The sequence below is a fragment of the Physeter macrocephalus genome, chromosome 11, assembly GCF_002837175.3.
Source record: "Physeter macrocephalus isolate SW-GA chromosome 11, ASM283717v5, whole genome shotgun sequence".
NCBI lineage: Eukaryota > Metazoa > Chordata > Mammalia > Artiodactyla > Physeteridae > Physeter > Physeter macrocephalus.
Genome location: NC_041224.1, coordinates 63,749,584 through 63,775,853, shown reverse-complemented (window position 1 = coordinate 63,775,853; position 26,270 = coordinate 63,749,584). Strand labels below are relative to the sequence as shown.

At 34.4% G+C, this 26,270-nt stretch overlaps 1 protein-coding gene across 8 annotated transcripts in view; it reads left to right on the top strand.

Annotated features, from left to right (window-relative positions):
• MYO9A (myosin IXA) overlaps window positions 1-26,270 on the top strand; it is a 283,494-nt gene that overhangs the window by 92,833 nt on the left and 164,391 nt on the right. For all 8 annotated transcript variants that reach the window (XM_028495017.1, XM_055088082.1, XM_024128692.3 and 5 more), the window contains 5 exons: window positions 3,574-3,663; window positions 7,671-7,787; window positions 9,633-9,767; window positions 18,638-18,759; window positions 24,253-24,394. In XM_028495017.1, coding sequence (XP_028350818.1) covers window positions 3,574-3,663; window positions 7,671-7,787; window positions 9,633-9,767; window positions 18,638-18,759; window positions 24,253-24,394 — 606 coding nt within the window. The remainder of the gene's footprint in view (window positions 1-3,573; window positions 3,664-7,670; window positions 7,788-9,632; window positions 9,768-18,637; window positions 18,760-24,252; window positions 24,395-26,270) is intronic.

The following is a 26,270-nucleotide window of genomic DNA, read 5'->3' as shown; positions in this document are numbered from 1 at the left end:
AGTCCACTGTGTACTCTGCCCCCAGCAGAAGTAAATACTACTATGAATTTAGTTTTTTTTCTAGTTTTTATTAATTGAAATTTTAAATGCAGTCGAAAGCAGAGAGAACCCCAAGTACCCCTCATATAATGAACATAACCCAAGTACCCACTGTTAAGCTTCATCACTTATTAATGTGGCCTCTCTCTTTTCATCTGTATCTTCACCTCTGTTCCTTCCCAATTCTTTTAAAACAAATTCCAAAACAAAATCCCAAATATCTAAAAGATAATTTAGATGTTTTTAAAATATTCACAATAATTAACCTACTGTATAGCACAGAGAACCCTACTCAATACTGTGTAATGACCTATATGGGAAGAGAATCTATAAAAAGAGTGGATATATGTATATGATTAACTGATTCACCTTGCTGCACACTTGAAACTAACACAACACTGCAAATCAAACAAATTTTAAATCTAAATCTAAATCTAACAAAAATTTTAAAAAACTTCACAATGTTATTATTATTATTATTATTACCTAAAAATAATTAACAGTTGTTTTTTAGTCTCAGACATATAGTCAGTGTTCAGATTTTCTTTTTTGTTTATGATTTCTCTACAGTTTTTTATTTTTCATTGAGTTATAATTGACATACAACATTAGTCTCAAGTATAAAGCATAATATTTCAATATTTGTATATATTTCAAAATGATCACAGTAAGTCTGGTTGACATCTTTCAGCATACATAGTTACAAAAAATTTATTTTCCTGTGATTAGGACTTTTAAGATCAACTCTCTTAGCAAGTTTCAAATATGGATTACAGTTTTTATTAACTGTTGTCACCATGCTGTATATTACATCCCCATGACATGTGACATTTATTTTATAACTGGAAGTTTGTACCTTTTTGACTTGAATTTAGTTTTTGTCATTCCTGTTCTTGTTTTTACACTTTCAGAATAGATAGATGTTTCTTTCCATAAAGAATATATAGTTTTGTTGTTCTGCATGTTTTCAGACTTTATATAAATGTTAATACTGTATGTATCATTCTAAAACTTGACTTTTTCACTTCATATTTTGTTTTGGGGATTTTTCAGTGCTGGTTTATATATTCTAGATTCTTATTTTTAGCTGTTGTATAAAATTCTATTATATGAATAAAACATAATTTATCTTTTTTAGTGGGGAGTGAAGTTGTTTGTAATTTTCCATTTATAGATAGTACTATGACAGGCATTCTTCTACATGTCTCCTTGTTAACATGTGTGAGAATTATTCTTGGGTATAGTCCAAGGAGTGGAATTGTTGGGTTATGGTATATACACATATTGAGCTTTACTGATACTGACAAATTACTCTCTACATGGTTGTACCAATTTATACAAATGTATGGAAGTAACCTATGCTCCACGTTGTTGCCAGTTTACATTTGTTTGTTCCTTAAAAAAAAATTTCTTGAGTCTACTACATAGGTCATATTTTTTTTTATTTTTTATTTTTTTTGTGGTACGCGGGCCTCTCACTGTTGTGGCCTCTCCCGTTGCGGAGCACAGGCTCAGTGGCCATGGCTTTCGTGCCCAGCCTCTCCGCGGCATGTGGGATCCTCCCAGACTGGGGCATGAACCCGTGTCCCCTGCATCGGCAGGCGGACTCTCAACCACTGCGCCACCAGGGAAGCCCTGTTTTTAAATATTTTAATAATAATTGCTTACATGAACAAATATACCTCACAATAATACTACAGTGGTTTTATAAAAAATTTATTTATTTAATTTACTTATTTTTGGCTGCATTGGGTCTTCATTGCTGTGCCTGGGCTTTCTCTAGTTGTGGCGAGCGGGGCCTACTCTTTGTTGTGGTGCGCTGGCTTCTCATTGCAGTGGCTTCTCTTGTTGCGGAGCACAGGCTCTAGGCACGTGGGCTCCAGTAGTTGTGGCACGTGGGCTCAGTAGTTGTGGCTCGCGGGCTTCTAGAGCGCAGGCTCAGTAGTTGTGGTGCGTGGGCTTAGTTGCTCCATGGCATGTGGGATCTTCCCAGACCAAGGCTCAAACCCATGTCCCCTGCATTGGCAGGTGGATTCTTAACCACTGCGCCACCAGGGAAGCCCCTACAGTGGTTTTTATCACATATGTTTTTTCTTTGTTAGTTTTGTCATTTTGTGTAATCTGGTTTTAATTATATATATTTTTGTTCCTTGAAATATTTTAAATATATCTGAAAGGTTGAGGTTTTACATTTAAACTTTGGCTGTTCATTTTGTGAAGTTAATGTGCCTCAAATTGTTTCCATCTTTTGGAATTTGAAGATTGAGCAATGGATGCTCCAGAAGAAGGTGTATTTTCTGTGTTGTGTAATCATATTTAAAAAATGGTCGACATGTCATGCATTTGCTGGTGACAGGGTAATGCCTCACTCTCTTGTTTTATAACTCAGTTTCTCCTTGTACTCTAGTCTTTTTGCTTGATACATTTTATATCATATTGTTTACATAAAATTTTATGAATGTCAAAGCTTTATTATGTATGGATGCTTTTATAAAATGGTCTTGTTTACCATTCATGCCCATCAGCATGGCAAAAACCAAAAGTCTGATGATACCAAGTATAGTCAAGGTTTGAAGAAATAAGAACTCTCAGTGCTTCTGCTAGAGAGAGCAAATGGGTAAAACCCATGTACAGGAGTTTGGCAATATCCTGTAAAGCTGAAAATAGGTACACTACAACCTGGTAATTCCACGTTCAGGTATGTACTTCAGAGAAACTCTTGAACTCATATGAAAGAATATTCACTGCAGTTTATTTTCTGATGGTGCAAAATTGTGAATAACATAAATGTCTACAAGTAGGAGAATGGATTGTGCATGGTGGTAATTTATATAGTGACATGCTATATAGCAGTTAAAATGAATACGCTTGATCTAAATTATCAACATAGATCTCAAAAACATGTTTGTAATATAAAAACATGAACTGAAATTATACATATATATGTGTGTGTGTGTGTGTGTGTGTGTGTGTATAAAAATATGAACTGGAATGATGCATGTGAAATTCATGATTGTATTGGCGTCTAGAGAGAGAGTAAGAACAAAGGAAGCATCAACTTTATCTTAAAGTTTAACATCTGTAAGTGAAAATAAAGATCTGAAACATCAATAAGTATCCATTATAATGTCCCTGGAATTCAAGAAGTATTGTCACTTTTTAGTCCTTGTCTCCAGGTTGTGGGATTATGGTTGATTGTCTTAAAATATTTTTTGTGCCATTCTGTATTTTTCATATTCTGCACAATGAAACATGTTTCTCTATTATGATCAGAAAGAAAACTTTAATTTAAAAAGACCCATCTGTCTTATTTACCTTTTGTGTCTTTTTTATGGTGAAGTATGGTGAGTGGGACACTTAAATTCCACTTTGGCCAATATTTAAATTGCCCAGTGTATTGTCTTTTTGTTTTTGTTTTTTCTCTGTTGCATATTTACTAATCTCAGTAATTTTTTTTCTCTCTTTGACTTTTCAATAAATAATTCAACCATAGTCATAAATCTTTTATATTGAATTTACTTTTCCACTGTATAGGTTAAAGAAGAGATGCTATTTGAAGCACTAGTTACAAGGAAGACTGTGACAGTGGGAGAAAAGCTTATTTTACCATACAAACTGGCAGAGGTATGAATAGATTTTCTTTGAAATCAAGGAACTCTGAACATTTTTAGAAGTTTAGGTTTATATTCTTTCTGTTAATAGAATGAAAATAACAGTATGGATTGAAATGTTTTCTGGACTCTTGAAATTTATCGTGAACTTTCTGTCAACTTGGAAACTTAAAGTTGAATGTAATTTTAAGCAATACGCTTACATTTTTCTCCAATGATCTCAATCTGATCACCGTTTTTAAGTTTCATAGTATTAATATGGGATAAGTGGATGGTAGGTAGAATTATAAATAAGCAGTCTTTAACCCAAATGATTATTCCTTGTTGAGCACATCATATCTTCCAGCACATCATACTCTTTTGGTTTACTTTTTCATTGTTGGCCACTCCTTTGCAGTTCTTTTTGTTTGTTTTTTCTTTTCTTCCTGACTTCTTAAAGATTGGGTGCCCTAGGACAGTCTTTGTATTTTCTTCTCTATACTCTTTATCTAGATTTTCTCACTTAGTCCCATGGCTTTAAATATCATCTGTATAGTAAGGCTTCCAGGTAAGTTTTATTGCTATAGTGTGCCAGTATTACTGTTATACCACTCAGGTGTATAGGAGTAGGAAAGTTATTGAAAAGCCTACTATTTTATGGTGAAATTTTATGAAAGTGTTGAGAAATCAAACTGACAATTATAAAGATAGGACAGGAATATGAGATTGGAAGTCAGAGAGGTGGGGACACAGTGATTTAACTGTAGAGAATGCTTTCTAGGCAGACATTGATTAATTTATCCCATTGATCCATTTATCCCATTTTTGGGGTCTCTCCTAATTGTACCTACAGGTCCACATTTCTTCATTATGTCAGATATCTTATATCGTATTTTTTAGTTGCCAACTTTGAGAGCTCCTTTCTAGACAAGAGAAAAAGCCAAACTGTTTTAAGAGTTTTGTTCATCTTTTACATAAAAGTTCAATGCTTTTATATTTTCTTTCTCAACTTTTATCATTATTAAATATTTCTTTATGTTTATTTATATGTTTAACTTTAACTTCAACATTTTGAGATTATTTTTGTAGCCCCTGCTTTATTTTTGTTTGGTATATTTATTTGTTTAGTAAATATTTGAAAACACTTCTTGTGCCTGGAATTGTGCTAGGCATTATGAGTAAAATGAAGAGCAGTCCTTAAGGATTTTAGCATTTTGTCTGAAGAGCAATGGAAAGAAGTGTTTTAAGCAAAAAAGTTGCCTTAGATATTTTTTTAAGGACAGTCTGGCAGCAGTGTGAAAAAGTCAGTTGGAGGAGAGCGTGGTAGTTTTCTGTAGCTGTGTAACAAACTTAGTGACTTAATATAATACAGATTTATTATCTGACAGTTTCCATGGATCATCAGTCTGGGCACAGGTTAGCTGGGTCCTCTGCTCAGGGTTTCACCAGGCTGAAGTCAAGATATTCATGATGGCTGTGATCTTATCTGAGACTCAACATCCTCTTCTAAGTTCACAGATTGTTGACAGGATTCACTTCCTTGCAGCTGTAGGACTGAGATCCATAATTTCTTGTTGGCTGTTAGGGACCATTCTCAGCACCTAGAGTCTACTTGCCATTTCCTGCCATGTGGTACTGTACACAACATGGCAGTTTGCTTCTTCAAGGCCAGCAGGAGAATCTCTGATGGATGGGCTCAGTCCCTAGTAGGTCAGCTCTACCCAAGACAGTATCTCTTGGGTTAACTAAAAAATTCAGCTGATTTTGGGCCACAATTATATCTTTAAAATCCCTTCACCCTTGTCATATAACATAAGATAGTTATGGGAGTGAAATCCATCATGTTTACAGTCCTGTTCACACTTACTGGGAGAGGATATAGAGAACATGTACACCTGGTGATGGGAATCATTCTAACACAGAGGGCAAGAGTGAATGTGGAAAGATGAGTTTGGAGGCTATAGTAGTTAGTACTCCTGAGGAGAAAGTTGCTTGCTGCTATGTCTAGAATGGTGACCTACTGATAGGGAGAAATGGATGTATTTAAAAAGAAAGAAATTTAGATGGTAAAATCAACAAGATTGGGCAATGATTTGCTTAGTGGGAAGCAGGGAGGAAGAAGGAGATATCAAGGATGAATCCTGATTTTCTGGTACACACAACTGTAGAATATTGGTACCATTCAGTGAGACAGGAAACACTGAACGAGATCTTGTTTGAGTGAGAAAATAATTAATTGGTATTTGGGCTTATTGAGGTTAAGCTGTGATAGGCAGGACTGCATTTCAGAGAAAAGAGGCTAAAAGTATAATATTGGGAGTTATGGTGTAAATAGGCATTATATTTGTATATTTGGTATATTTGGATTCTCTAAATCTTTTAATTTGATATGGAGGTTTGTCTTTTAACTACAAAATTCAACTCATTTATATTCATTGTGTTAACGAACATGTTTTCTTACTGTGTGTTTTAAAATATTTTGCTTTTGCTGAATTTTATCAGATTGTCTTTATTCTTTTTCCCCTCCTCTGGGGAAAATACAATGGTTTTTCTCTCTATATGTTCTACTATTGATTTTCTTGATATTTTAAAGATACTTGGTTGATAACTTGCCTAAGAATAGAATTTTAGGGCCACATCCTTTTTTGTCTCAGAACTTCTAAACGTTTTCCAATTATTTTCAAATATCTAGTGTTGAAGATAGAGAATTTAATACCTGTCTTCTCTTTCCTATGTAGGTGATAGTTTAGGTAAGTAGTTTTTGTTCTGGAAACTTGAGGGTTTTTTTTTTCACTGAAATTCAGAAATTCATTCATCATCTATGTGTGATCGGTTATAGTATTGTCTCCATTTTACAAATGTAAAAAAAGCTGTAGCCTAAGAGTTTAAGTAACTTGACCAAGGTCAAATAGCTGGAATAAGTAGAGAAACCGGGACTGGAAGATAGTCTAGCTCTTAATCAACACTATCTACTTCCTCTAAACTTAAGAACATAGATATAAATATGTACCTGAATATACAAGCTTCAAAATAAGTCCCTAGATGAGAAGTACATAAATTATTAGGATTTGTTTTTTTTTCTTTTGATTTGTATTCTTTTAAGTTCTAGGACTCAGCTGTCTAAGATAACGTGCCCCACAACCCTATTTTTAGGTTGCAGTACTTTCTAAATGTTGGATTTTCTTTAAGTAATAGACTTCATTTTTTAGACTAATTTCAGATTTACACAAAAATTGAGCAGATAGTACAGAGAGTTTCCATAAACTGGGGAAAGCTTGAGGTGAGGGGAAAAAGTAAATCACATAACTCCATAATGAAAGAATTGTTACTGTTTGGGGATGGAGAAATTCCAGAGGTTACTGTGGATGGCAAGCTGAAGACAGCCAGGAATGTAATTGTGGTGGTATGACTAGGATTCCACAGATAACTGATGCCGTTTTTTTTTTTTTGGTGGAACACGGGCCTCTCACTGTTGTGGCCTCTCCCGTTGCGGAGCACAGGCTCCGGACGCGCAGGCTCAGCGGCCATGGCTCACGGGCCCATCCGCTCCGTGGCATGTGGGATCTTCCCGGACCAGGGCACGAACCCTTGTCCCCTGCATCGGCAGGCAGACTCTCAACCACTGCACCACCAGGGAAGCCCTAACTGATGCCTTTTTGATAATTGATTCCTATGCCTGGAATACTCTTCCCCACTTCAGCTGGCAAAGTTCATTTGTTTATAAAGTTCCTATTCTACCTTCTTTACTAGGTGAAATATATACCCCAGTTTTCAGTAAAAGTGTTTTGAAATGTGTGGACTCATGTTTTGTTTCCTTTATCTTTCATGGCAGTTTTAGCCTGGATTCCCTGAGTTGGATTAAATTAATGAGTATATATAAAAAACTTCAATTTTAGATTATTTATATTGAAAGAAAAATTAATTTCTATTTCAGGATAATAAGCTTTCTTTCTTGAATGAGAGCAAAACACTTTGTTATATAGTATCGTAGTCAGATTGTTGCCAATTTCACTTAGACTCCTAACTTTTTTTTTTTTCCAGGCTGTGACAGTGAGGAACTCCATGGCTAAGTCTTTATATAGTGCCCTGTTTGACTGGATAGTTTTTCGGATTAATCATGCACTTATGAATAGTAAAGATTTGGAGCAAAATACCAAGGTAGACATATATTGGATTATAATATATTTTTCCTGAAAAACTGTTTTAATAAAATGGATAATGCATAAAATTTAAAACATAGAATCATATATAGAGTAATAAGTATCACCTTTTATCTGTATTCCCTGCTATTTCTCTCCTTATTTCTGCTTCTATGACCCTATTCAGCGAAACTGTTCTGTGTGTCTTTCCAGAGCTTTTTTCCTATGTACTTACATTCCTATAGATGTACATGTACAGAGTTGCTTTTAAACATAAAAATAGGATCATGCTATCTGTATTGTTTCTAATTTGTATTTTTTTTACCTGGTTATGTCTTGAAATATATCTAGACCTCATTATTTTTAATATTTAAATGTAAAACATAAATATTTAAATGTAAAATTGCTCTTACATGACCTTTTCATGCTTTGAGTAAGCCCACAGGTAGAAAATTGATTTTAATTCTAATGTAATATACCAAGTTGACTTATTTTTTAAAATTAATTAATTAATTTTATTTTTGGCTGTGTTGGGTCTTCACTGCGGTGCACGGGCTTCTCATTGCAGTGGCTTCTCTTGTTGTGGAGCACGGGCTCTAGGCATGTGGGCTTCAGTAGTTGTGGCACGTGGGCTCAGTAGTTGTGGCTTGCGGGCTCTAGAGCACAGACTCAGTAGTTATGGCGCACGGGCTTAGTTGCTCTGTGGCATGTGGGATCTTCCTGGACCAAGGCTCGAACCCATGTCCCCTGCATTGGCGGGCAGATTCTTAACCACTGCGCCACCAGGGAAATCCCAAGTTGACTTATTTTTGAAGATCATTATTTTCACTGTTTTTTGTAAGGACTTAGAATTAGTCAGCAGTATTAATCACACAAAATACTCTTAATGGAGACTTTTAAAAGTCTCTTACTATTTATCACATATTACATCAGTCTGCCCAGTATCTCTCTTAGCACCAGTGGAGAAAAATTGTTTTCATTTAATCAAAATTGTCATACAACTGTATTTTAAGAATAAGGTGGGGTGGTGAGAAGAATGGTGGTTTGGGATATTATAACTGAATATTTATCATCCATAGTAAGAAGTTAGAAGGTAATTTCTGGAGGTAGAATATCAAGAAATAGAGGAATAAACATTTTTTACTATATTATACTATTCTTTCCCAAACAACTAAAAAGATTTGAGTGTTGTTGACTTTATGGAGCAGAAATTGAGGGTGGAAGGGATTGTTGTTTTTTGTTATAATCCTTTTAGAACTGTTTAATGTCATAAATCTTGTGTGTTTCTTTTTTTTGATAAAAATTTTTAAAGTTTTAACTTCAAGAAACCACATATTGTGATATCCAATTTCATTTCTAGCCAGTGTAAGACTAATTAAACATACCTGTTAGCTTGATTCTTAGTGCAGAATTTTACTGGGATAGAGAAAAAAAACAAACTAGGAAAAATTGCATGATCCTTTTGGCATAACCAGGCATAGCTAGGAGTAACCTAGCTTTACTTTAGTAACCTTCTGACTTTCCAATAGCCTGTTTTTCCCTTCCCTGTCTCTTGGGTTTTAGAGATTTGTGATATTGAGGTAACAGGGCATTAACTCTGCTTTGTACATTTCTGTAAAGTAATCAATGAGTTACATGTGTTAAAACTTTGGATCTATTTTTATAATTAAGATAAAAAGAAAAAGATGAAGAAAAAGAGAACTAACATGCTTTTCATTTGTAGTATATTTTGACTGAACACTGGCCCCCCAAGTTTTCCTCTCTACTGCTGTTGAAGAACATTTTGTTACTTACATTGTGAATATTATGCATGAAATAAATTTGAGCATCCTTTTTTAACCATAATTTTTTTCCTGTTTCACAGACTTTGTCTATTGGTGTTCTTGATATTTTTGGATTTGAAGATTATGAAAATAACAGCTTTGAACAGTTCTGTATTAATTTTGCTAATGAACGCTTACAACACTACTTCAATCAGCATATCTTTAAATTGGAGCAGGTGAGTACCTGAATGTGTGTACACTTGCCCCCTTCCTGCTCCCTAAACCCTAACCCCCACCTTCACATACACACACATAAATTTTTGAGTCAGAGTCGTGATAAGTATTTTAAGTGTTGTATTTCAATACAAATATTATTGACTTCATATTAGTGTAAGCAAATGACAGATCAGAGCATAGTTTTGGGGCCTTATCACACAGGGTTTTCTTTTTTGTTTAATAGGCCTCAAGTATTAGAATCAATAATATGTACTTGTTTGACTGCACCTTTGAATGAAAAAATACATGGATTTGTTTTGAATTTTTGTTGATGTTTTTGATTTTTAATTGCCGCCATGGGCTTGGTCACTGTGTGTAATGTTAAGTTAGTTCGAGGATGGGATAGAGGAGCTTATTAACAGAATCTCACATCAGCTCAGAGTGTGGATACAAAGAAATAGGACAGTGTAGAGAGACCAAAATGAGTAACTAGATATTTCTTCTGAGAAGTTCAAATTGACTGAATTAGTGTAGAAAGAGCAAGCCATCAGTTTCCATGAGAATTCTTAGGGTAAATGCAGGGTTGAAGGAAACGTGGGCCCTTTCTCCAAGTCTGAATTCAGTAACAAGTTGAGATTGTAGCCCAGAATTTCAGTTTGTATAAAAAGAAGCAGGGTTCACATTCACCTCAAAGGAAATAGTGAAGAAAATAAATGAACAGAAAACCACAACAGGTCTTTCCTGTCATTGAGGCTTGCCGTCCTCTGTCCTGGCTTTAAGCACTGCTGTTTTACTTAAAGAGTTATAAGGACTGATTAATATATACACAAGCAGCATTAGTCTTGGCCATTTTGATGATTCCTTAAAGTTTTTAGCACATGACCTTTTAGCTAGACTCTTTTATAGAGCTGTTAAAAGGTAGTATTATTTGTTATAATATCACCTAACATATATGTAGTGCTTACTCTTAAGTGGGTACTCTTTTTATTCTGGTTTTGCAAATGATGCCTAAAGCCTGTATTCAAAACACTCTGGCTTCATAATTCTTGCTTTTAATCAAAAGTTGAGCTGGGATTGGTTTCTTTACTCAATCCAGTGTTCTTTTTACTAGATTATGCTAAATCAGTATTTTTATCTCCTAAAATGGCTGTGTGTGTTGGAGGGGTGGAGGAATGCATTTTGTTGACAGCGTTTTTTATTTTTCAAAGAAAAGCATCAATTGCTCTGTGGATCATTAAACAGAAGACTGGTTAAATTGCTTTTGAAGGAGAAAGGTGTTCTCTTATTGTGAACTGAAATTATTCTTACCTTATTTAGAAGTCTAGATTAGCCATGGAGGAGTCATGAGAAATGCCTTACCTAAAAACATGTATAAAAATAAAACCTTAAAGTTGATGGAAAATGTGTTCAAAACTACTTGGTGGGTGGGTGATCCTCATTTATTTGGTACCCTGCATATATATCATAGTTGTGGGCAATGTGGTGGAATTATGGATCAAAAGACATAGATACTAAGGTATAGCTTTTTTTTTTTCTTTCTTTTAAGTCTCAGTATTTTCTTCTGTTATTTGTGATGTAATGGGTGAGGTTTTGATGTAATTTATGGAAAGCTTAGAGAAAATTTATACTTTTTGCCACCCCATCTATTTTATTCTTCCTTTCTCTCCCTCCTCATGTTTTTCTACTTAAAATGGATTTGCTGGAAATAAGAGATTTAGTCAGTTAAAATATTGAGTGTTTTATTTATTTGTGTATCACTGGTCTGGTACCTGTTATGAGATGGATACTCAGGGACTATTTGTTAAATTCAGTTGAATACAGAATCAGTTAAGTAGATTAAATTTTTTGAAAAAATAAAACACAGAAATAAAAAAGTACCAAAGATGCTTTGGGAGGAAACATCTTGAAAATCTTGATTACTGAAGTTCATTTCTAAATTTTGCCCAAAATTAGTACATATGCACATAGGATGGGAGAGAGATGTAACAGGTGCCATGCAGGATGATAGGTACTATAATCAGTTATAAGGTAAAGTAGTGATATAAAGGAGGAAATTGATTAGAACTTACTGAAAGTCTGCAAAGATTTCCCAGGGGTGATTCTGGAATAGAGTTTTGAATAGAAAGTTGAGCTCACCAGACTGTCAGTGGGGAAAAGATATATTAAACAAAGGTAACAATATCTTTAAAACTGTGAGGCATAGAATAGCACAGCAGTTTTGATGAATTGGAAATGATTCAGTATAGCTAAAATATAGGATATAGGATGGAGGCAGGAAGGGAGGTAAGTTTGATGAAATAGCCTGGGGTCAGAGAGTTGTGCAGAGAAGATTAGAATTTTTCCTTTAGAGAATGAGGAGCTATTTGAAGTATATTTAGCAGAGGATTTGAATTGGAACTGTGGAAGATGGATTGAAGAGAGGTGAACTGGAGAGAAGGACATAATCCATGAGCCAGTTGAAGTAGTATGGGAGAGTGATTCTGAGTCCTAAATCAAGGTATTTGTAGAGATAATGTGGAATAAGAGACAGACGAAAAGAGGTTCCTATGATTTGAAAATCTGTTTCCTGTTATCATTTGTAATACTGCTCTTTTCTTATTTCCTTTACTTGCTCAGAATTATTCCTTAGGTCATTGATTCATCAGTAAATCAAATAACAATTATGTATCAGGCATTGAAGATAGACATTTTAGAGTTCAGGGATCTTACTGTGGAGTTCATAATCTGGTGAGTTGTTCTTTTGTCTGTCCCACTTCTGGGGATGTCAGACTAGGAAATTTTGACGAAACTTGCTTTCAGAACATCTAAAAAAAAACTGAACAAAATATATTTGAAAGCACTGGAGTACCTTCAAATAAGTGAAGTTTTACAGGGCTTAGATATGTAAGCATGAAACCCAGGGAGTTGAGCCCAGCATTCAGAGACTGCTTTGTTCCTAGAGACGTTTCTTTTCTGGTAGAGAGCCACCAGATTCTGAAAGAGTCAGGCTTGAGAATCTGAGAAGCCTAAAAGGGTTTTCTCCAGCTTAAAGAACAAGGAGAAGCCCCCGGGCAACTCCCACAGGCTTTAGGTTGAAGACCTCAATGGGTTATATCTTAGAGTAAAGGTAAAGCAGAAATACAGAAGGCATCATAGGGGCTGAAGCCCAGTTTAAAATAATCTCAGTTCTTGATTGGGTTAAAATAGTGTAGAGTTTCTGACGTTCTTAGCCACCTGCCAAGAGCAAATTCAGTCTCCAGTGGAGGAAGAAATCATTCTAGTGCTAATGTTATCTCTATACTTTTTCACATACAAGCATTCAGTTTTTAACTGAGAAGTTTGTTTGTTTTTTAAGACATACAAGGAAGGAAACCAACATGAATAAGAACCAAGTGAGACAATAGACTATACCATAGAGGATCCAGATAATGATTTTATCAAACATGAACTTTAAAGTAACAGTGGTTTCAAGAAATTTTTTTTAAGTGATAATTTTATTAAAAAACTACAAACTGTTTTAAAGAATCCTAAATTTAGGAAAATTTAAAACTAATTTAGAACTAAAGGAAAATTTAAAAAATTTAGAACTAAAAAGTAGAGTGAAATTAAAAACATTAGTTTTTCACAGTTAGTTAGATGTAGCTTAAGAAAAAATTAGTGATGTGGAAGATAGGCCAGAAGAAATAACAGCCTGATGAATAAAGCTAAAAGAGGAAAATACAAATAGTGTAAGAGACATGGGGCATAGTAAAAAAGTCTAACATGTGTAACAGGAATTCTGGAAAGATGTATGTGAAAGAGAGAGAATAGGATAGAAGCTGTATTTGAAAAAAGTGATGGCTGAGAATTTTCCAAAACTTAAAACACAAAACAAAAAAATTTCAACAAGCACACAGTTGAGAGCCCTAAGAATACAAAACATGATAAGAACAAAGACAGCCATACAGTAAGACAAAGACAGGGACTTCCCTGGTGGCACAGTTGTTAAGAATCTGCCTGCCAGTGCAGGGGACATGGGTTTGAGCCTTGGTCCGGGAAGATCCCACATACCATGGAGCAACTAAACCTGTGTGCCACAACTACTGAGCCTGTGCTCTAGAGCCCACGAGCCACAACTACTGAGCCCTTGTGCCGCAACTACTGAAGCCCACGCGCCTAGAGCCCATGCTCCACAACAAGAGAAGCCGCTGCAATGAGAAGCCTGCGCATGGCAACAAAGACCCAATGCAGCCAAAAAAATTTAAAAACCCCAATGAAAACAATATCTGAGAAGCAGCCAGAGATGGGGGAAACAGTACCTTTAAAGAAGCAACAATAAAATTGAAAGTCAGTCTTTCAGGGGAGACAGTGGATGCCAGAAGACAGTGGGGTATTTTCCTTAAAATTGATTATTTGGGCAGTAACTAAATTATTCCCATTGTCACTCAGAGTTGCAGGAATGAATGAAAAGCAATGAACAATGTAAAAAAGTGGGTGAATCTAAATGAATTTTAACAAAATTTGCCAAAGATAAAAATATCTTTTGTGGTTTAATGTCTGTGTAGAGCTAAAACATGTGAGTACAGTAGCATTTAATTCAGGAAGGGATACAGAATTTAAGGTATTGTAATATTTTTTCATTAAATGCCAAGTGATAGAAGATTTTTTTCTCTGTTAGACATTGATAAGTTAAGAATGTGTCTTATGATTTTAGGATAACCACCAAGTAAGAAAAGAATATAAAACTCTTAAGTTAATATGGGAAGCAAGTGAAGTAAAAACAACTCTAGTAATACAAAAGAAAGCAAGAAAGAGGAATAAAAGCAATAACAAGAAAGCAGGACAAATAGCAAATGCTAAGATGGTTGATTTAATCCCACAAATACCAGTAATTACATTAAATATAAATGGACTAATTACTCCAACTAGAAGCCAGAGATTGTCAGGCTGAATATAAAATAAGACTAAATCGCTCCTTCTAAGAGAGACTCTTTAAATATAAGCATACAGAAAGGTTAAAAGTAAAAGGATGGAAAAAGATTTAGCAAGCCTTAACAAAAAAAGAACTGATTTAACTGTATTAGTATCACACTTTAAGCATTGCTAGAGATAAAAAAGGAGTATTTGATAATACTAAGAGGATCAGTTCATCAGAAACTATACAATTCCAGATTTATAGGTACCTCATAATACAGCCTCAAAGTATATAAAACAAATTGATAAAACTAAAAACAAACATATATTTGTAATTTTGGTGGAATATTTTAACATACCTTGCTGAATAGCTGATAGAACAAGCAGACCACAAATTGGTAAGGATACAGAAGATGTAAAGCACCCAGAGAATTGGGTGGGTGCTTTTGAGGGTACCTAGTCCTGCCTGCCCTTGATGTCAGAATGCCAATTTCCGTGGGTCTGAGACCTATATCAAATAAGGATATAGAAGATTTTTAAGGCAAATACTTATCTGACATACATAGATAACTGCAAATTTACAAAATTTGGTTATATACTGGACCATAAAACAAGGGTCAGATTTCACAGTTTTGAAATCACACAGATCTCAGTACCATAATGAATTTATATCAGAAACCAACAACAAGAAGATAACTGGAAAATACTTTATGATTAAAAATTAAGTAATGAATTTCTAGATAGCCTAGAAGTTGAAAAAAATTAGAAAATATATTGAACTTAATATATTACATATTAAAACTTGTGACTAAAGGTGCACTTGAGTCACTAAAGAAGTGTGACTGATGATTTACTTAGAGGAAAATTTTATAGCTGTTAGAAGATTTTAAGGTTGAAGAGCAACGATTAACAAATTGGAAAAAGTTCAGCAAACTAAACCAAAGGAAAGTGGAAAGAGGGAAATAATAAAGAAAAAAAAGAAGATTAAATAAAAGTGAAAACAAATATATTATGGGAGAGGATCAACAGAGTGAAAAGTAATACTTTGAAATGACTAATAACATTGATATAACCCTTAAGAAATTGGTGTGAGAGAGAGACGGAGAGGGATATAAATAGCCAGAATTCCAATGATAAAGACCACATCATGGTGTATCCTACACATGTTAAAAAGATAGTAGGATATACTAAACAACTTCATGTCTGTAAGCCTTATTAAATATATGAGAAAAAACTTTTCAAAACTGACACAGATGAAATACAAAGTTTAACTCTATAACTACTAAAGAAATTGAATATGTAATTAAAAACCTTTCCATAAAGAACATTGTAAGCCAAAATGGCACCACGGATGAATTCTGCTGACTTTGAAAGAATTATTTTCAGTTTGACATAAATTCTTACGTGGAATAGAAAAAAAGGGGACAATTCTCAACACATTTTTTGGGGCCAGGATAACATTGCTTTCTAAATCTGTGAAGGATATTATTAGAAGTGGAAATTGTCAATTTCACTCATAAATGTAGATTTAAAAATTCTAAACAAATATATATCCAGCAAGATATATAAAAGGATAATACATCAGAACCAAATGGTGTTTTTCCTGTTGTGTGTTACATCTAACCACCTATCAATTTAATTCATCTATTAACAAAACAAAAGAAAAAATTCATGGTGCTCTCAATAGAAATGTAAAAAGCATTTGATAAATTTACATATTCATTCTTGTCAAAAACAAAACAAAACCCTTAGCAAACTAGGTACATATAGAAGGGAACTTCCTGATAAAGGGCATTTACAGAAAAACCAACAGTTAATGTCAAACTTAATGGAAATACACTGAATGATTTCCCCCTAAGACTGAGAACAAGGCAAGGTTGTTTTCTAAGAATTTTTATCAGGAACCACAGGCATGTGAGGACATCCAAATGGGAAGTAAACATAGGAAAAGATTTTTCACTTATTAGTCATTAGGGAAAATAAAATTAAAAACATAATTAAATATTCCTAAGCATTCACCAATGACTAAAATGGAAAAGACTGACAATACAAGTATTAGAGAAATACTGTGCACCAGAAAGTCCCATACACTGGTGGTAGGTGCATAAATTGGTACAACCACTTTAGAAAGCTGTTTGGCAGTATCTTCTGAGGTTATACATGTGTAGTTTATAAGCCTGTGGTTTCACTCTCAAAATATATATAAATGTTCAACAAGAGTTTTATATAGAAATGTTCATAATGTCATTATTTTTAATGGCCAGAAATTGGAAATAAGTGTAATGTCTATCAATAGTCTATTGATATATATCAATATAAATAGCTAAATACATTGTATATAAATACTCTACAGCATTGGTTCTCAAAGAGTTGTTCTTCTCCTACCCCTACTGGTACCATCAACATCACTTGGGCACTCCTTAGAAATGCAAATATAGGATCCCACCCTATACCTACTTATTCACAAATTCTGGGTTTGTGGCTTCTGTTTTTAACAAGCTCTCTACATGATTCTGTTGTATATTAAAGTTTGAGACTTAATCTCCATAGCCGATTTTGGCATACTTTTTCTATAAAGGGACCAGACAAATCAGTCTTCTAGGTTTGGGGGGCCGTATGGTCTCAGCTCTGCTGTTATATTGAGAAAGCAGCCTAGACAATGCATAAATGAGCAAATGTTGTACTCCACAACCCCAGCCCTACAGCAGTTAAAATGAATGAACTTTAGATGCATCCTACAACATAATGTTGAGTAAAAGAAAAAAAGCCAGATGAAAAGAATATGTAGTATATGATTCTATTTATATAATATTTATAAACAGGTGAATCTTATCAGTGGCATTAGAAATTAGGATAATAGTTAACTTTGGGCAAGAGGGTCTGAATCATCATTGGGAAAAGGGGATGAGAAGGGATTTTGGACTGCTAGTAATGTCTATAAAAATCCATATGCTCGTACTATATTAGTACGCTTTTTATCCATGCTATGAAAAAGAATAGGGAACAAATTTTCTTACCACTGCTTGGGGGTGACCTTTGTATAGCATTACTTACTTGTGAAATTGTTAATTATGAGGAAAGAATTAAGCATTTACCTTTCCCAGTTAGAATGACTGTAGTTTATAGTAGGGTCCACTTTTTCTTTACAGGATAATGATAATACGGAAAGAATGATAAAATTACAAAATCACTATTTCACAAAACCACCATATTTGTAGAGAAGTATGCAGGTGTAATCAGTGAATACTAAAACCATCAGATGAACAGGATATTTATTTGGTGCCTAAATATCAGTGCAATGTAGAAACGTAATTTCTTTGTTCTCAGGGGCATCTTTCTGACAGTTTAAAAGTAAAAGCATCACAGAGATGAATAAAAGAAGATTTCCTGGTATAGAAATTGAGGAAGGCCCCATGCGGGCTTCATAAGAGAGTCCTGAATAGTTGCTAGTATGTGAGCTTTGAGTTATTTAGTCTTGAAATTTGGGAAACTACCCTGCCCCCACCTTTTGAAAGGTGTTGTAAGAGTTTTATTTTGCCGAAGTTCCGTGTGTATGAATTCCATATGATTTATATCAGTGATCACTGGAGGTGATAGTTTTCCACTTTTCCCAGACATTGTTTCATTAAATTCATTGTTGACAACCCAGCAGTTCTTTTTGATGGCTTAGAGTCGTGTGGGAGAAATTAGGCTTTTTCATTTTATATTTTTCCTTAGTGCAGTCATCAGATAGTGTGGCTAAAACAAATCCAGCCCTAAATTCTCATCTGAGTGGAATCACAAATAGGAGTCTAACCAGAAAATTTGGTTGCATGTACTTTTAAAAGAAAACAGACATACCCTATATCGAGATTTTATACAAGTGAAATTTATACATTCTTCCATTGTGTGGATTAGTGATTTAAAAGAGAAAAGTTTAAGCTATTCTTTTAATCCTGGTACAAGCTTTTTAGTCCTTATTCTCACATTCCTGTTATTTTCTGCCAGATGAATATATTGTTAATATGTTATTTCCTAGGAGGAATATAGAGCTGAAGGTATCAGCTGGCACAATATAGATTATATTGATAATACCTGTTGCATAAATCTTATTAGCAAGAAACCAACAGGCCTGCTCCATCTTTTGGATGAAGAAAGCAAGTGAGTATGATTCTTTTTAGTTTTGTTATTGGCCATTTGGGCTTTTCATGTCTTCTTAAGCCCTACATTTTCTTCTTAACATTATTAAGTAAAGAGCCAAAGTTTCCCGTGTATGCCTTTTTTGTGTGTGTTTGTGTGTTTCTAAGAAAATTGGATGGACTTCACTATAGAACTCATTTTTTCCTTGAGTTTTTCCAGATTTCTTCTACAGAGTCACTTTGATGTTAGATTTGTTGGTTTATATTTATTTTTTTGTTTTTGTTTTTTGTGTCCTCTCTTCCTGAATTAAGTCTGTGTGTTTTAAGAATGGGTTTATTTTTAATTTTTATTGGCATCTAGTTGGCAACTAGATGCCAATAAAAATTAATTTACAGAAAAGTTTTTTTTCCCAGTTAAAGAAGGTCCTTTTTATTTTTGCAGTGTCATTCCATACAAAAGCAATAGAAAGATAACAGTCTTAACAAGAAGTTTACAATTGAATGTTTGAACAGAAAAATCTGTACACATTATCATTTACAGCAGTTTTACATGGTAAATTAACTGATTGTGAAAAAAAAGGTCTTTCTAAATCCTTCTGCTGTCTTAACTCTTGGAGTATTATAGGTAGAAGGCCTACTTAGTGCTATTTACAAGTACCAAATTAAGACTGTATAACTTACATAAAGCCCATTAACTTACCAGCTCAATTTAATATCTTTGACTATTCAGTGCTCTTAAAAAAAAAGTTTTATATATCAGATGTGTTTGCAGTTTTCCTGTTTTGCAGAAGAGAAGATAATAATAGATTCGTGATATCTGCCATGGCTGTGCAGGTTTTAAGTGGCAACATATGCTAGATATTTGCCATCCCTTGATAACACTGTTCAGTATACTAAACTTATATGTATGCTTCAGAAATATAGCATCCTCCAGAGTGTTCTCAGTGCTCTATAAAGTATTATTTATAGTTTAATTATCCTAAGAGATGGCAAATCTAGAATTGGAGAAACCAAAGTGGTGAAGTATGTGTTGGTTTTCTGTGACTCTTCAGTAAAATATTTAGAAATTGAATTAGTTCACCTGATTCCTAGCTTAATATTATACTCATTAAACTACAATATAAAATATTAAGCATTTACTATCATAGGATGACTATATACCAGGTTTGTGTGGGACAGTCTAAAGTTTATGCCTGTTGTTCACTTTAGTTATTAAAGGTGCCTACTTTTACTCTCAGAATATCCTGGTATGTATGGTAAGTTATATGTCATCCTGTTAATATGCCATAAACACAGAATTGCTACATAGAATTATAAAGTAATATGGCAGAATGCAAAATATATTGGAAAGGAGACTGCTAACAGTTACATCTAACCACTCTATCACCAGTCTATCACATTTATTGCCATTAATCTAAATGAAGTAAAATGCAGCCAACACAAAAAATATTTTAATTTTATGTCCAAAGTCATGAAGGTTTCTTGTATTGCTCTATATGTCCTGAAACATACATTGTCTCTTATAAAATTGTAAGGTTATTAGTTCTTAACTCAGCCTACATACCTTACTTCTGGTGTATTTTATTTTGGAAAGCATCATAGGTGATTTTTGATATTTAGTGTTGAGACCCATTATGGTAGATATTGAAATGATAAGCAGTTCTTTTTGTTTGAGCTATATTATGGTAAAAGAACAAGAAAGTTTAAGCAATCGAGAAAAAGATCATATATGTGGTAAATGATGGACTCAAGATTCAAACTCAAATATTCAAATTCAAATACCTGGACTCCAGGTATTTCTAACTAAGCTTTATTATTTTTTTAACCTTAGCTTTTGTTTTCCTTTCTTATTGAGGTAGCATTGGTTTATAACATTATATAAATTTCATGTTTACAACATCGTATTTCTACTTCTGTATACCCTACAGTGTGCTCACCACCAAAAATTTATTTTCTGTCACCATACAGTTAATCCCTTTTACCAATTTTGCCTTCCCCCCACCCCATCTCCTCTGGTATATAAAAAACTAATGAACAAACGAAAACAAAATAAATGAATAAACCAAACAAAAACAAACACGTAGATACAGAGAGCAGAGTAATAAGTGTGTGCTTTGAAGTATTGTCCTGTATTGCTTCACAATAATACTTAGGCTGTAGAGTCAGAAGTTCAGGGTTGTATTCCAACTCTATTAACTACCCTTAGCAAATCTCTTAATATCTTTGGTCCTCAGTTTTCTTGCATGCAAAAAGGAAATGATGATGATAAATTATAATGCTGTGTGCTGTATATCTTACGGTGGTTGTGAGCAGCAGATGAGCTAGTGGATTTATAATTAAAGCATGAATAGAGCAAAGGGGTTTTGTCTGGTCTGTTATTCTTTAAGCAGAATTTCATTGAGTGCACATCTTATTTTATAAAGACCATCTTTACCTGGTCAGTTGGTACCTCACATAAATGTAAATATTACCCCATGAAGAGAATGGCACCTCTTTGCTGTTACCCAAAAGCTTCTAGGGTTAAGCCACATGGCCAGAAATTACAGGGAGACAGACTTTGGCTCAATATAAGGAAGAACTTTCTAATCATTAGAGCTGATTAGCAGCTGCTTCATAAAGTAATAAAATTTCCCATTATAGTAATTATTTTGCATCATCTGTCAGGGTATTATTGTAGGTAGGAGATTGGACTGAACAATCTCTTAATTATCACTTCAATTATGCTTTTATATTAGTTCTCCATAAAAATTTTTAATAAACCATAGTATTACTTCCCTTTCTTTATAAGTCAGTCCATCAGTCCTATTATTACCTCCCCTTGTAAAGGCACCAGCTTTGTCTCTATGCTTTAACACTCCAGAAGATGCAAAGGCATGAGATATTTTCCCTCTGTCATGTACCTACAAAGAGAGGTTGAAAATAAATTAGTCTCATTTAGGAAGAGCTGTTTAGGGAATCACTTTGAGTATTTTTACTCTAAAAATATTTTGTTCTGTAGGGAATACATTACATGAAATATATCCTTAGTGGTGTTCCTGCTTCATTCAGTGTTTGTAGTGCTTTAGATGCATGGGTTGGAAGTTAGAAGTCTTATTTAATCTTGTCTTTGCTATCTACAGGCTGTTCAAATTTTATAAACTAGATTCTAAAGGATGCAGTGTGGAATTTAGAAAGGAGGAATGGTGTAAGCAAAGTTAAGATTGTTATCAGTCTTTTCTGTAGTACTTAGTGTGATCTGCTGATCAGCACTGGCTGCACCTTGAAGGTTGTTAGAAGTACAGAATCTCATACTTCCACCCCAGATTTCTTTTTCTTTTTTCTTTTTATGTCCGCACGGCATGCAGGATCTTAGTTCCCTGACCAGGGATCAAACCCGTGTCCCCTGCACTGGAAGTGCAGAGTGTTAACCACTGGACCGCCAGGGAAGTCCTACACCCCGGATTTCTTGAATCAGAATCTGCATTTTAACAAACTGAAGTTAAGATCAGAGCATTCATTTAAGACAGCATTTTATCAATCTTGCCTATTCATAAGAATTACCTGGGGGAACTTCTAAATAGTACTGATGTGTCACCGGCCTAGCATCAGTTCAGAAGAATCACAGGAGATGGGGAACAGGCATTGGTATTTTTGAAAGCTCCCAGAGGTACTTCTTATATGCAAAGAAACACTACTCTAAGGCTGCCCCTGCAGCTAGCCTTTGGGGAACACTAGATGAAGAGCTTTGAAATGCACAATATCCGCTCTGACTCTGTTCCAAGCCCTTTTGCTTGGTTATGTAGTATGTATCCACAAATGTTTGTTGAATGCAGGACATGTGGAGAGTTTTTCTTTCCATCTTTCCTTGTTTGGAATAAAAATTGTTCTCATATCTGTCCTCCTTCCTTTCAAAATTTCTTTTCTCCATTCAAAAGTAAGAGAAAAACAAATCATAAGTTTTTTGATTACTCAGAGGATTAGAAGGTAAATAAACCTTTACCTAAGAGACAATGAGGTGAGCATCCTTCCTGAAAAGAAGCATTCTGCTGTGGAGTAGTGAGGGGTAAGTTTGCAGAGGTTGGGTTGGTCTAGGCTTAGGAGCTTGGATTCCAGTTTTCCAGAGTAGGAGAGGCACACAATTAAAGCACTATTGTAGGAAAATTTATTTTGATAGTTCCGTTTGGTGACATGAAACAAAGTAAAATTAGAATCGCTGAGGCTACTGTAGAGGCTGTTGCGGTACTCTCTGAAATTGTTTAAGAGTTGTAATCCACTCTAGAATGGCTGAGAGTTCGGGATAGGAGAGGAAGAGCTTAGATAGTGGAGATATTTTGAGGATGGGATAGTATTTGAATGCAAAAGCAGGCCTAGTTGACTAGGAAAATGGCACTGTTGGCAACATAAAAAAGTAGGTAACATTTATATCATCCCTATAGGATGTCAGCTAGTGTTAGGTGTTTTTAACTAGTGTTTAATTCTACTAGCACTGTGTTACCTCATTTTACTCATTTTATGTATTAACAAACCAGTTCTTAAAGAAGGTTGTACCTAGCTTGCCCAAGGTCACAGACAGAATTGGTAATCTAAGCAATGACTGTCTGACATCAAAGATCATTCTCCTTCCTGATTCCAATATGTACTATGTAATTAACCATTTTCGTTGTAATTTTAGAATCATTTTTACGCATTAGATATCGTATTCAGCATCTTTACAATCTCACGTCACATTATTTTTCATTATTTCAGCTACTGTTAAATAAAACTATTCTCTGAAAGATACTTGCCATGTCCTTTTTATTTGTCAGTGATTATTTTCTGTATTTGAAACTCCTACCCAACCTTTAATATCTAGCTCGTAATTAATTGCCTCCTTTATCTTCTGTGAACCTTTCCATTGTTCCCAACTAGAGATTTCTTTCTCTTCTGAAGTTTTATATGCCTGTACTACTATTATGTAGTTACTTCTTAATATTATTTGAATGATTCCCAGATATGAAATGCTCATCAGTGAGTATAAACCCATTGTTGTATATTTGAAATAATAATAGATATAATATAAAGCTATACAGTAACTGGTGTAGGTAAGAAAATTACTACTTAATTCATACATGAAGAAAAAAAACAAAAAATGACAGTGATTTAAAGGACCTATCCAAATTGAGAGATGATTCTCTTACTGCAAGTTCTTGACCCCAAACAACATATGATTTGGTTTTTATTATTCTTTGGGTTTTATGGTAGTGCAGCACACTGTGACCTAAGCTAAATATCCAAAGACCTGAGTTAATTTCTCGCTTCTGCCACTTGCAAAGTGTGAGTTAGGCAAATCACAACTTTTGAGCTCTCATCTACAAAATAGGAATACCAATTCTTGTTTTACTCATTTTTCAGCTTGTTATGAGAATTTATTTAAGTGAAAACTCACTGTAATTTGCTAAATGTGTTAGATGGAAATGTAATTAAAGTGTATTTTAAAAAACGACTATATTAACTGCTGCATCTTTCTTTAGTGTTTTTGTTTTTATTTTTAATTCAGCTTTCCACAGGCTACAAATCAAACACTGCTGGACAAATTTAAGCATCAACATGAAGAGAATTCTTACATTGAATTTCCAGCTGTGATGGAGCCTGCTTTTATTATAAAGCATTATGCCGGGAAAGTGAAATACGGGATAAAGGTCAGTAAATTTCTCACTGACTATGCCTTTAGGGCAGAGGAGTGTTCTTAACTATATCACCATCCCTGTCACACTACCCTCTTTGTAGTTGGTCAATAACAGTGGGAGATAGTTTAAGGATACTACCAAAATTCATACTCTACTTTACAGTATTCTACTGTCATTAGAAGATGGTTTTGTTTGTTTCCTTCTGCAGCTAAAATTGATGTCAGCCCATTCTGTATGTAATAGTCTATTTATTTATACTGTTATTTGTTTTCTAATTTTTTTTTAATTTAATTTTTATTTTAAATTAATTTTTATTTTATACTGGGGTATAGTTGATTTACAGTGTTGTGTTAGTTTCAGTTGTACAGCAGGTGTACAGGTGTACAGCAGAATGGTTCCCATATAGGTTATTACATAATCATAATAGCCTTTTTAGATCTGAAAGAATAGTTACCATCAGTATGTCTTAAACCCACTAATTTATCTATGTAGTTGGTTGAATTTTTCTCTTCTCTACATCCATTAGGCATGACAGGCTTCATGTCTTCATGTACCATTGGGTATTTGTGAGCTTGTACTCCTAATGAATATGTTGAAACTCTTTTTTTTTTATATATATATACAGCAGGGTCTTGTTAGTTATCGATTTTATACACATCAGTCTATACATGTCAATCCCAATCACCCAATTCATCACACCACCACCCCCAACCCCCATGGTTTTCCCCCCTTGGTGTCCACACGTTTGTTCTCTACATCTGTGTCTCAATTTCTGCCCTGAAAACCAGTTCATCTGTACCATTTTTCTAGGTTCCACATACATGCGTTAATATACGATGTTTGTTTTTCTCTTTCTGACTTACTTCACTCTGTATGACAGTCTCTAGATCCATCCACGTCTCAGCAGATGACCCAATTTCATTCCTTTTTATGGCTGAGTAATATTCCATTGTATATATGGACCACAACTTCTTTATCCATTCGTCAGTGGGCATTCAGGTTGCTTCCAAGACCTGGCTATTGTAAATAGTGCTGCAATGAACATTGGGTGCATGTGTCTTTTTGAATTATGGTTTTCTCTGGGTATATGCCCAGTAGTGGGATTGCTGGATCATATGGTAATTCTATTTTTTGTTTTTTAAGGAGCCTCCATACTGTTCTCCATAGTGGCTGTATCAATTTACATTCCCACCAACAGTGCAAGAGGGTTCCCTTTTCTCCACACCCTCTCCAGCATTTATTATTTGTAGATTTTCTGATGATGCCCATTCTAACTGGTGTGAGGTGATACCTCATTGTAGTTTTGATTTGCATTTCTCTAATAATTAGTGATGTTCAGCAGCTTTTCATGTGCTTCTTGGCCATGTGTATGTCTTCTTTGGAGAAACATCTATTTAGGTCTTCTGCCCATTTTTGGATTGGGTTGTTTGTTTTTTTAGTATTGAGCTGCATGAGCTATTTATATAGTTTGTAGATTAATCCTTTGTCCGTTGATTGGTTTGCAAATATTTTCTCCCATCCTGAGGGTTGTCTTTTTCTCTTGTTTATGGTTTCGTTTGCTGTGCAAAAGCTTTGAAGTTTCATTAGGTCCCATTTGTTTATTTTTGTTTTTATTTCCATTCTAGGTATTTTATTCTTTCTGTTGCAATGGTAAATGGCAGTGTTTCCTTAATTTTTCTTTCAGATTTTTCGTCATTAGTGTATAGGAATGTAAGAGATTCCTGTGCATTAATTTTGTATCCTGCAACTTTACCGAATTCATTGTTTAGCTGTAGTAGTTTTCTGGTGGCATCTTTAGGATTCTCTATGTATAGTATCATATCATCTGCAAACAGTGACAGTTTTACTTCTTCTTTTCCAATTTGTATTCTTTTATTTCTGTTTCTTC